General features: G+C 46.8%; 1 protein-coding gene across 6 annotated transcripts in view; it reads left to right on the top strand.

Moving 5' to 3' along the window:
* Positions 1 to 12,265, top strand: part of TBC1D2 (TBC1 domain family member 2) — a 45,795-nt gene that overhangs the window by 10,094 nt on the left and 23,436 nt on the right. For 4 of the 6 annotated variants that reach the window (XM_061132250.1, XM_061132248.1, XM_061132247.1 and 1 more), the window contains 2 exons: positions 2,096 to 2,229; positions 10,683 to 10,879. The exons of 1 other annotated variant lie outside the window; for it this stretch is intronic. In XM_061132250.1, the coding sequence (XP_060988233.1) occupies positions 2,096 to 2,229; positions 10,683 to 10,879 (331 nt within the window). The remainder of the gene's footprint in view (positions 1 to 2,095; positions 2,230 to 10,682; positions 10,880 to 12,265) is intronic. One more of the 6 variants, XM_061132249.1, reaches the window with a different exon arrangement.

Genomic DNA, 12,265 nt, shown 5'->3' with positions numbered 1-12,265 from the left:
CCACTCCAGTATTCTTGCCTGGAGAACTCCATGGACAGAAGAGCCTGGCAGGCTGTATAATCCATGGGGTTGCAAAAAGTCAGACACAACTGAGCAACTAATACTTTCAAAGTAAGAACTAGGAAGAGGAAATGTCTAGCCCAAGGAGTCAAGGGTACCTTATTCAAGTTCAGGTGTTAGGAGTGCTGAGTTCTAATTTCTTCTCTGTTCTTAATTTAATTGATTAATTTTACCTTCCATCAGTCAGCTGTACTCGCCATAAGAGAACAATCTCATTCTTTTCCTATTCTGGACCCAACTATACTAAAAAACTGGATTTTGTTTTAAAAACAAGTTTAAGATCAAATGATAGTCCTTTGAAAAGGTTAACAAAATTGACAAACATTTAGCTAGAAAGACCAAGGGAAAAAAAAAGACTCAGATGACTAAAGTCAGAAACAAGAGAGGGGTACATTACTACCAACCTCACAAAAATAAAAAGGTTTATTAGGGAATAGTATGAACAATTCTATGCTGGCAAATTAGATAACTCAGATGAAATGGACAAATTACAAGTAAAACAAATTACTGAAACTGACTCAAAAGTAGAAAATCTAAGTAGACCTATAACAAAGAGATTGAATTAATTATCAAAAACTTACACACACACACAGGACCATCTTATTTTATAGCTCAGTATGCATATATGTAATACACAAAAGAAAACCCTTTCTAAGTGGGGTGCATTCTGATATTTTCTATTCCATTTTTTAGATGTTTATCATGATAGCAAGCTGATTTTTCAGTCTACCAAGGGCTTCCCTGGTGCTCAAATGGTAAAGACTCTGCCGGCAATGCAGGAAACCCGGGTTCAATCCCTGGGTTGGGAAGATCCCCTGGAGAACGGAATGGCAATCCCACTCCAGTATTCCAGTGTTCTCGTCCCATGGACAGAGGAGCCTGGAGGGCTACAGTCCATGGGATCGCAAAGAGTCAGACACAACTGAGCTTGCACAATGGTTCATATCCTGCTTAAAAAACATGGACGTAGTGAACTCTTCAGTCATTTTTTTCTTCCTTGTTTATGTTTTGGAATATATCTGCTTTTATCGCTTTGCAAAGGGAAAATAAATGCAGTTAAACTGCCTTTTCATCCATTTCAACTCACTGAATTTCTCTGTGGTCTGCACTGCCCGGTCAGCTGTCTGTTATACCGAGTTCCTTCCTGCAAAGCAAACAGCTGATGAGGGAACTTTTCTCATCAGGGACTCCGCCTTCCAATGCAGGGAGTGCAGGTTTGATCCCTGGTCGGGGGGAGCTAAGATCCCACATGCCTCCTGGCCAAAAAACCAAAACAGAAAGCAGAAGCAATATTGTAACAAATTGAATAAAGACTTAAAAATAAATGGTCCACATTAAAAAAAAAAAAGTCTGTTGAGTCTGCACTCTGGGCGCATGTGACCCAGTGCCAGGTACCCACAGGCATGCAGGTAGGTTAGTGCCCAGTTCTTGAAGAAAAGACACCATTACTTAGCCTAGGCAAGTGCTTGGTCAAAGGGTGGCCCACCCCTGAAGTGCAATAAGCTCCTTGGAGGCTGTGAGGTGATCAGTGAAGGCTGCCGAGGAACAGGTCTGAGCAGGGAAAGAAAGCAAGGGGAGCAGGAGGCCGGGAGTTGTTTGGAACTTTTCTCAGCAGAAGTCAGGAGCCACTAGTGCTTTTTAAGCCAAATCATTATAAGACCAGGTGAAGGTTTCAGGAAAGTTAATCTGGCAAGTCCATCTCAGTGAACAAAGAAGACAGACACCCCTGCCCTCATGGAGCTTACACTCCAGCAGTGGGGCTGGAGGCAGAGGAGCCAAGCTTGCATTGCTTACGAGGAACGTTACCTACGGAAGGTGATGTGGGGATGAAAAAGCGGAAAGGGGAAGGATGCAGGTATTGGGAGAGGCTCAGAGGGGCCGAATCCTGCAGGGAGCCTGGAGTCTGGCAGGCTGATCAGGCTGTGATCGGGGCTGGGGACGCAGCCTGAGCACCAGCCGCGGCAGCGGGGAGGGCAGCGGGCAGCGGGCCGCAGAGCAGGGCCAGCAGCCTCCTGACCCTCTGTTTTCCTTTCAGAAACACAGTGTGCAACATCCGGGGCAGCAAGCAGACCCCCGGAGCAGGCCACAGACCCCCCGGTGCAGACTCCCCACTGAGTGAGGAGGCGCAGAGAGAGGAGCAGGCCTCTCCCCCCGGCCCTGGTGCCCCAGGTGAGCCCTGCCCGGGTCCCAGCTGCCTCCAGAGGCTATGTGGGTGTCCTCTGTTTTTCCCTAAACCAGCGTCCCTGCTTTTGTGTCAAAGATGGACTGCTCCAGATCAGTCCTGGGCTTCCGTGGGTCTAGCAGCAGTAACGATTCTTTTTTTCTCTTAATTGAATTTATTCAGCTGTGCTGAATTTCCTTTGCGGCAGGCAGGATCTTTAGGTGTGGCATGCAAACCGTTAGTTGCGACATGTGGGGTCTAGTTCCACAACCAGCGATTGAACTTGGGCCCCTGTATTAGGAATGCAGGGCCTTAGCCACTGGACCACCAGGGAAGTCCCCCCCACTTTTATTTTTAAATTGTGGTAAAAATACATAACAAAATTTACCACTTTAACCAATTTTAAGTGTAGGGTACTTGCACATTTCTCGTGCTACCATCACTACCATCTATTTCCAGAATACCTTTCATTTTCCCAAACTGAAACACCAAGCAATGATTCTTGAAGTAATAAAGGAAAATATCTCTCACTTTTTCTCTCTTCCTTTTTTTTAAAATTTATAAGGAAAGGATTTGAAAATGCTTTTCTAGGATGATTAAAATCAGATCAGCCTGAAGAAGCAGAACAAGTGACTTCAAAGTATTCTTTCCTACCATGATATGGCACTTTATTATTTGTTTTTCAAAATATGAGTGACCCATCAGGGTGGGTTGGCATCTTTGAAATGGGCATTCATACCCTTAGAACATATTTTAACTTGGAAACAATTGGGGAAAAAACTAGCTAAGCCTTATAGTAAAGAGAACCCCTGGGCTGGACAGAAGTGACTTTAGAAAAAGCACCACTATGGAGCAGTGTCTGGTGAGGCCCCGAAGATCACAACCAACAGCCCAAGAGAAGATCAGCACCATATCTAATCAATAGCAGGTTCTTTGTGCCAGGGCTACCCTAAACGTTTTTCTTTCTTTTTGGAGGGGGTGGGTCACAGTTTCATTAAGATATCCAAGAACTTTCAGGTGTACCAGCTGAATTGAGAAAAGACAGAAGAACCAGAGATCAAATTGCCAGTAATTCACATACCATGCAAATCACCCCTTTGAAGTATACAGTTCAGTGGCTTTCGGTCTGTTCACAGAGTTGTGCAACCCATCACCGTAATCTACTTAAAAACTTTTCTTTTTTCTTATTTTATTTACTCAGCTATGCCAGGTTTTAGTTGCAGCATACAGAATCTTTTAATTGCAGCTTATGAATTCTTGAGTTGTGGCATGTGGGATATGGTTTCCCAACCAGGGACTGAACCCAGGGCCCCTGAACTGAGAAGTCCTTAAAACATTTTTATTACCTTCAGCAGGAATCCTGTACTACTCAGCCATCAGCCTCAGTCTCCGTCTTCCTCCAGCTCTAGGCAAATGTTAATCTACTTTCTGCCTCTATAGATTTACCTTTTCTGGACATTGCATAGAAACAGAATCTACCACATGTAGTCCTCTGTGATGGGTGCCTTTTACTGACGCAGAATCTTTTCAAGTTTCATCCACATGCACGAAAGGCTGTACACTCCGTTAATCCGTTTAGTCTTTACAACGACTGAGCAGTAAGTACTGTTGTTCTCCTCATTTAACAACTGAGTGGACTGGGGACGGATGTGTGGAGTGACTGGCTCACGGCTGCACAGTGCGTCCAGAATAAGATTCAGGCCCAACAATCTGGCCCCATACTGCTGCCTGAAGCCTCATTTCTAAGTCTTGCCTTTGCAATCTACCTCTTTATTGCCACGAAACCTTGTCCCCACAAGCAAAATATGATACACAAAGCAGATAAAAGCAGAACCGGGAGTCTAGGCTCTCCCAGAGCCTCTCCCTAGTCAGCCTTTGAGGCTCTCCTGTGAAATCCTAGGGTACTGATTGAAAACCACTGCCTTAGGCCTAGTTTTCCTCAACTCTAAGATAGGCACAGTGGTGCTACACTGCCTGCCCTCAGGGCTGGTGGACAGCAGTGTTATCACAGGGCAGCAGGGCTCCAGGGAGCCTCCCTGCTCTCTTAGACCCCGTGGCGAGAGAGAGAGAGAAGCATTGCATTCATCTGCGCACTGCAGCCTGCTTTGAACCTGGCCCAACCAGATTTCTTTTAGGCTTCCATGGCGGCCCTGGCTTCCCTGGTGGCTCAGTGGTAAAGAATCTGCCTACAAAGCAGGAGATGAGGGTTCGATCCCTAGGTTGGGAAGATCCCCTGGAGAAAGAAGTGGCAGCCCATTCCAGTATTCTTGCCTGGGAAATCCCTGGACAGAGGAGCCTGGTGGGCTACAGTCCATGGGTTCACAAAGTCGGACACGACCAAGCGACTCAATAACAGCAATCAGGTTTCTTTTAAGTCTGGAATAAGACCATTCGGTTCCTACCTTCAGCAAGGCCAAGGAGTTGTTTTTCATCTGTTCCAGACTATCTGGTTGTCCCTTGGCCTGGCCCCTGAAGAAAGTTGCTAAAGTCATCCAGCTCATTTTGCAAGTCCAATCTGTCCTTTCCCCTGGCATCTCATACCTCATCCTTAGTTTTAACATCTTAGTCCTAAAATGACTAGGTATGTCTCACTAAGATATACTATTGGGGGAATATAAATGAGTAAATTGAGTTAGAAAATTTAGATGGCTCAAGAAAAAAATCCTACACTGTACAAAGTGGGCAGCAAATGTGGCTCTGAGCTTCTCAGCAGCCAAGGCAAAGCGGGAAATGTAAGCAGTTAGATTATTTTCAGTGTCCATAAAACTAAACACATTTTCTTGAAAGAATCAAAGCTTTTTCTGGCACTGAGAGCTGAGAAGAATTTCAGTTGGGGCCTCATAACAGACATGATGTATGCCATGCAGTCAAAATTCTCAAGATCTCTTAACCTTGAGACCATTACACGGCCCTGCATGCAGGCTCATGGCAGAGCCCTAAAGCACAGGCTGGGAGTAGGGTGGGACAAGAAGGTCTGGGCAAGTGATTTTTCAAACACTAGATTTGATTTAAGAATAAAATTTAGCACGGTTCAGCAAACATTTTCTGCAAAGAGCCAGAATAGCAAATATCTGAGTCATTGTGGGCCATGCAGTCTCTATGGCAAGTACTCAACTCTGCCTTTATGGTGCCAGAGCAGTGCAGACAGTGCACACATAAATAAGCAGGGCTGGGTTCCAATAAAACTTTATTTACAAAAGCAGGCCAGGGCCTGATTTGGCCTATGGGCCATTGGCTGCTGACCCAGGCTCTAGAGGAAATAAAAGGATATAGCCTCATTCAGCTATGGAAAGTATGTCTCTCCTAATTTAGCTTGTAATTAGAATCAAAAAAAGGTCTCCATTACTCACTGGGGCAAGAAGGCAGAGTATGGATATTCTGTGCTCTTAGCAGTGGACAGATCTGTGTTTTGAAAATGGCCCAGAGTGTAGAGGAGGAATCCTGAAATAAGAAAAAGTACCCAGCCTGGGCCTGTGGCTGAGGAGATGACCACCTGGCAGACACCAGCAGGGTCATAGGAGGTAGCACCTGCAGGCTGAGACTGGAGAGTGGGGAATAGGCATGGTTTGGAGGATGGGCTGGAGGAGCCAGCCAGCACAGTGTAAACAACGTGGATTTAGTCCCTTGACTCTCAGAATGTGATGCCTGCAAAAGTTGTATCAGTATCTCCTCAGTTCAGTTCAGTTCAGTCACTCGGTCGTGCCCGACTCTTTGCAACCCGATGAATCACAGTTCGCCAAGCCTCCCTGTCCATCACCAACTCCCGGAGTTTACTCAAACTCATGTCCATCGACTCAGTGATAACATCCAACCATCTCATCCTCTGTCGTCCCTTTCTCCTCCTGCCCCCAATCCCTCCCAGCATCAGGGTCTTTTCCAATGAGTCAACTCTTCGCATGAGTGACCAAAGTATTGGAGTTTCAGCTTCAGCATCAGTCCTTCCAATGAACACCCAGGACTGATCTCCTTTAGGATGGACTGGTTAGATCTCCTTGCTGTCCAAGGGGCTCTCAAGAGTCTTCTCCAACACCACAGTTCAAAAGCATCAATTCTTCAGCACTCAGCTTTCTCTGTAGTCCAACTCTCACATCCAAACATGACTGCTGGAAAAACCATAGCCTTGACTAGATGGACCTTTGTTGGCAAAGTAATGTCTCTGCTTTTTAATATGCTGTCTAGGTTGGTCATAACTTTTCCTTCCAAGAGGTAAGCATCTTTTAATTTCATGGCTGCAACCACCATCTGCAGTGATTTTGGAGCCCCCAAAATAAAGTCTGACACTGTTTCCACTGTTTCCCCATCTATTTGCCATGAAGTGATGGGACCAGATGCCATGATCTTAGTTTTCTGAATGTTGTTTTTTTTTTTTAACCAAATGTAGCGTATCTTTATTTGGAAGCATGATAGGGCCTCAGGAGACAGAATCTGGAGATGTACTAAGAAATTTCAAGGGGCTGTGGACATTGTGAAGGAACATGTGTCCATGCCAAGGTTGTGAGAAGTCTCCAAGCGTGGTCCTTGGCAAGAAGTCCCTGGAGAGTGACCACAAATGTGCTCACAGAGTAGTCAGCTCTATACATCTGCCAGGTCTAGTGAATCCAAAGCCATCCTGCAGCGGTGGTCTTAGTCTTCCCTCTCTTGCTCCAGCTCAGGGGTCCAAGGTAGCCAGTTGACAGAGGACAAGCAACACTGCTTGCTGCTTGCTTAATAAATCCTGCCTGCTTGAGTGGCTCTTGGGTGGTGGTTGGTTTCAGTGTAGGTATGGAGGCTTTTGGATGGTCTCTTATTACTTAATGTTCCGTGTAGTCAGGAGTTCTCTGGTGTTCTCAGGTTTTGGGCTTAAGTCTCCTGCCTCTGGATTTCAGTTTTATTCTTCCAATAGTCTCAAGGCTTCTCCAACTATACAGCACTGATAATAAAACTTCTAAGTTAATGGTGAAAAGATTCTCCCCCGTGAGGGACACCCAGAGAGGTTCACAGAGTTACATGAAGAAGAGGAGAGGGAGGAGGGAGATAGAGATGAGCAGGAGGAGAAAAGGGGGGACTCAAGAGGAGAGAGAGACAGATCTACGCAGCTGTCTGTTCCCAGAGTGTCTCCGTAGCCCAGACACCCCCAAAGATTCACAGAATTGGACTGGGAAGAGAAGGGGAAAGGAGGAAACAGAGGTGTTCTGAGGTAGAAAACAGAGAGTCAAGATTGGGAGAGAACAATCAACACACTCCTGAATAAAAATGGGATCTGAATATTGCATTCTTAAATGTCCACAATTTATATCACATACTGAAAAACAAAGATTAAAAATCTAGAGTAGAGGTTAGACTCTTAAACATACAGTATTAAAAACAAAAACAAAAAATTTTAGAAATATATATGAAGTTCGGCTTAAAAATAGGACTTCTCTTTTTTTTTTACAAGGTTATAGTGAAATGAAAATGAAAATTAAGGAGTAGTAGAGGAGTAATAGAGGACTTTAAAAGGAAAAAAGAGAAAAAGAAAAAAAAAAGATAAAAGAAAAAAAATTTTTTCCTAATTAAAAAAAATTGTAAAAATCTATGAAAATGAAAATTAAGGAGTAACGGGGGAGTAATAGGGAATTTTTAAAAAAAATAAAAGAAAAAAAAATTGTTTTTAATTTAAGGAAAAAAAGTAACAATATATCTAGGAGTTTCTCTGGCGCTGTTGGGGTCAGTGTGGGTTCGGCTCAGTTTCAGATAGCTCCTCGTTCCAGCTTACGCTTCTCGGTATCTACTGGCCCCTTCCGGTGTAGTCGGTGTTTTCTACAGAGATTTTAATCTGTTGCACCGGTCCCTTCTGAAGCGGTTCCCTTTATTTGGCTTCTGTTTGCCGGTCTCTTCAGAGCCTCATTTCCGCCCTGACACAGGCGGGCGGAGGTGGTGTCTTGTTCGGGTTCGCTAGTTCCGTCGCGCCGCGGGGAGGGACGGGCGCTGCTTTCCCTGCGCCGCTCAGGCTCCCGGCTGCTCCGTATGGAGCGCGCCCTGCGCTGCGCGCGGCTCCAGCCCTCGGGTGTTCCACAGAAGCGCGGAACACAAAGCTGCGCCTGCTCTCTGTGCCTTCCCCGTCCGAGCGGCCCAGGCAGCCAGGGGCTTGACGGGCGCGCTCTCCCCGGTGCGGCGCGCCTTCTCCCCTCCGCGGTCCCAGCCCCAGTCCCCGCCCGCGCCGGTTGGGAGCCTGCGCCCTGTGTCTCCCCGCGACCCTCCCTGCGGATGTCGACCATCCAGAATCTCAGGAGGTCTTTGGTTAGAAACTGGGGGCCTGTTTGCAGCGCGGTGGGGGATGCGGCCTTGGGGCCAGCCTGCCCCTTTCCCCTCCCCCCTGCCTCCAGCGGGGCTGGGCTGGTCCGCAGCCGTCTAGCTCCTCCGGACTTGCTCAGTCCCTTTGTTCTGTGAACGGGAGCCGGCAGTGTGTTCGGGCAGGTTAATTTTCTCTCTCTCTTTTGCTGTCCCAACAGTTTAAGTTGGTAACTCACAAACGCTCCCTCCGATTGCCCTCAGGGCACTGAGGCCCGGTCCTTACCCTAAGCAATGCCACCGCCTCCTCTCCTCCAGCCCCCACTTGCTGGTGGCGGATGCGGGCATCTGGGGTACTTTTCTGCTGGGAGTTGCTTTTAGGCACGTAATCTGTGGGTTTTATTTATTTTTCCCCTCCCAGTTAGTTTGCCGTTGGAGATTTAAAAACTTCCCCCAGACCTGCCAGTGCGAGGGTTTCCTGGTGTTTGGAAACTTCCTCTATTAAGACTCCCTTCCCGGGACGGATCTCCATCCCTAGCTCTTTTGTCTCTCTTTTTATCTTTTATATTTTGTCCTACCTCCTTTCGAAGACAATGGGCTGCTTTTCTGGGCGGCTGATGACCTCAGCTAGCGATCAAAAGTTGTTTTGTGAAGTTTGCTCTGCGTTCAATTGCTCTTTCGATGAATTTGTAGGGGAGAAAGTGGTCCGTCCTGTTCCTCCGCCATCTTGGCTCCTCCCCTGAATGTTGATTTTTAACCCAACTGTTTCACTCTCCTCTTTCCCTTTCATCAAGAGGCTTTTTAGTTCCTCTTCACTCTCTGCCATAAGGGTAGTGTCATCTGCATATCTGAGGTTATTGATATTTCTCCCGGCAATCTTGATTTGAGCTTGTGCTTCCTCCAGCCCAGCGTTTCTCATGATGTACTCTGCATATAAGTTAAATAAGCAGGGTGACAATATACAGCCTTGACGTACTCCTTTTCCTGTTTGGAACCAGTCTGTTGTTCCATGTCCAGTTCTAACTGTTGCTTCCTGACCTGCATATAGGTTTCTCAAGAGGCAAGTCAGGTGGTCTGGTATTCCCATCTCTTTCAGAATTTTCTACAGTTTATTGTGATCCACACAGTCAAAGGCTTTGGCATAGTCAGTAAAGCAGAAATAGATGTTTTTCTGGAACTCTCTTGCTGTTTTGATGATCCATCAGATGTTGGCAATTTGATCTCTGGTTCCTCTGCCTTTTCGAAAACCAGCTTGAACATCTGGAAGTTCACAGTTCACATATTGCTGAAGCCTGGCTTGAAGAATTTTGAGCATTACTTTACTAGCATGTGAGATGAGTTCAATCATTCAGTAGTTTGAGCATTCTTTGGCATTGCCTTTCTTCGGGATTGGAATGAAAACTGACCTTTTCCAGTCCTGTGGCCACTGCTGAGTTTTCCAAATTTGCTGGCATATTGAGTGCAGCACTTTCACAGCATCATCTTTTAGGATTTGAAATAGCTCAACTGGAATTCCATCACCTCCACTAGCTTTGTTCATAGTGATGCTTTCTAAGGCCCACTTGACTTCACATTCCAGGATGTCTGGCTCTAGGTGAGTGATCACACCATCGTGATTATGTAGGTCGTGAAGATCTTTTTTATACAGTTCTTCTGTGCATTCTTGCCGCCTCTTAATATCTTCTGCTTCTGTTAGGTCCATACCATTTCTGCCCTTTATCGAGCCCATCTTTGCATGAAATGTTCCCTTGGTATCTCTAATTTTCTTGAAGAGATCTCTAGTCTTTCCCATTCTACTGTTTTCCTCTATTTCTTTGCATTGATCACTGAGGAAGGCTTTCTTATCTCTCCTTGCTATTCTTTGGAACTCTGCATTCAAATGGGAATATCTTTCCTTTTCTCCTTTGCTTTTCGCTTCTCTTCTTTTCACAGCTATTTATAAGGCCTCCTCAGACAGCCATTTTGCTTTTTTGCATTTCTTTTCCATGGGGATGTGGGGATGGTCTTGATCCCTGTCTCCTGTACAATGTCACGAACCTAGGAACAGTTAAAAATGCAAATTCTCAAGCCCCAGGCCTATTGATGGAAAAACTCTGGGAGTCGGGTCCCCAATCTACATTTTACCAGGCCTTTCAGGGCTTCTGCAGCAACCCCAAGGTTGAGAACTACTGAGGCTGCTGATCACAACCTCTGTGTTTCTCCTTTTGAGCAGGGAAAGATCCAGCGAATTCTCCGAAGCCTACACCCAAGTCCTCTCTGACCACCAATCTCATTCAGAAAGCCAAGAGCCAGAGCAACACCTTCCCGCTCTTCAGCGAAGGGCTCGTGCGGAACCGAACTGCCCAGGAGAAAGTCCTGGCCTTGGAGCAGCAGGTTCTGATGCTCACCAAGGAGCTAAAGGCTCAGAAGGTGAGCTCCAGCCCCAGGGAGGCCCCAGGCTCTGGTGCTCTGGTGCCCCTGGACAGTCAGATGAGATGTGTTCGCTAGTCAAGGTCCTTAAACGGCCAGACTGCAGGTGGCTGGGAATGCTGTGCTGTTGATCAGTCAGGAACATGCTGTCCCTCAGACTAGGTGACCGAAGGCCACCAAGGACAGGGCCTCTCAGACCTCCCCTGGGAGACTGTGATGACCTGACCTGAAGGGGGACTGTTTGGAGGGGAGAGATCTGCATGCAGGGTCCTGGGAGGGGCCACTGAAGGAACTGGGGGATCTTTGAGCTGGCAGCTGGTAACTGGATACAGATTTCTGAAGGACTGTCACGGGACAGAAAAAGCAGACAGGCTGAGCACAGAGGACAGGGAGGAAGATGCAGGCGTTGTAGAGAGAGAAGTTAATGCTAGCAGTTAAAGAGCTACGTGGTCATTGTAGTAAACAGGTCACACACATACACAGACGTGCAAATCCTTCAAAAATCCTACCACCCAGAGAGTAAATCAGGTTCACATCTGGCAGCGACCTCACGAAGTGGTCAGGGTCACGTGGCAGAGCAGCGACGGGGACGCAGCAGGGGCAGTAGGCTCTCTCAGCACAGTAAGGGTGACGACACCAGCACAGCTGTTACCTAAAATCCCGAGCTCGGGGCCTGAGGTGCTCTAGAGACGGGCCCCACTGGGGTCCCAGCCTCCTTTCCCTCTGAGAGAAAGGCCTACACTCTCATGCTTGAGCCTTGGCTAAGACCCAACATGAAAGTTACCATGAAACCCTGAGTCTCTTTTTGCGTTATTTCTGCTCTTGCTCCTGGGGGGTAAAGAGTTTACTGTATTTACTTATAAATATTCTCTCCTTTGTTCGTTTCTTCTTTTCCTTTCTGTTCTGTTTTTGGAGAACACAGTCCAGAAAAGCACTCTCCCTACCTCATTTTTGCCCCATCTCTGCCTTTCACACCCCTAAACAGTTATTTTGGGAACCAGGAGTGCCTTTATACCTGGCAGGTCAGGGGTTACAGTTAATGAAGCAGCAGGTGATTAGAGTCCTCAAAGGAGGAAGCTCATCCATTCCTGTGTTCTCTACTCATTTGTTTATTTACCCAGCCTTCTCTGAGGCCCTGTTACGGGCACACAGTGTTCTAGGCGCTGGAGAACAGTGAGAAAAGACACCCAAATATATCCTTAGAGCACATGAAGTCTCCTCTGACGCCACCTAGCAGCCTAGCCATCACTCTTGCCTCCCGTCACCTTTGTGTTCGCGTCATGAGTGTCGTGAGCCCGCTCCTGAGAACCAAGGGCATTACGCTGAGCTGCAGCAGTTTCCTGATTCCTGGACCAGGACAGCTGAAGCCCTAAACCTGACCTGGAG

This window comes from Dama dama, chromosome 29 (genome assembly GCF_033118175.1).
Source record: "Dama dama isolate Ldn47 chromosome 29, ASM3311817v1, whole genome shotgun sequence".
Taxonomy (NCBI): domain Eukaryota; kingdom Metazoa; phylum Chordata; class Mammalia; order Artiodactyla; family Cervidae; genus Dama; species Dama dama.
The sequence above is the reverse complement of the archived record's forward strand: the minus strand, read 5'-3'. Positions and strand labels throughout refer to the sequence as shown.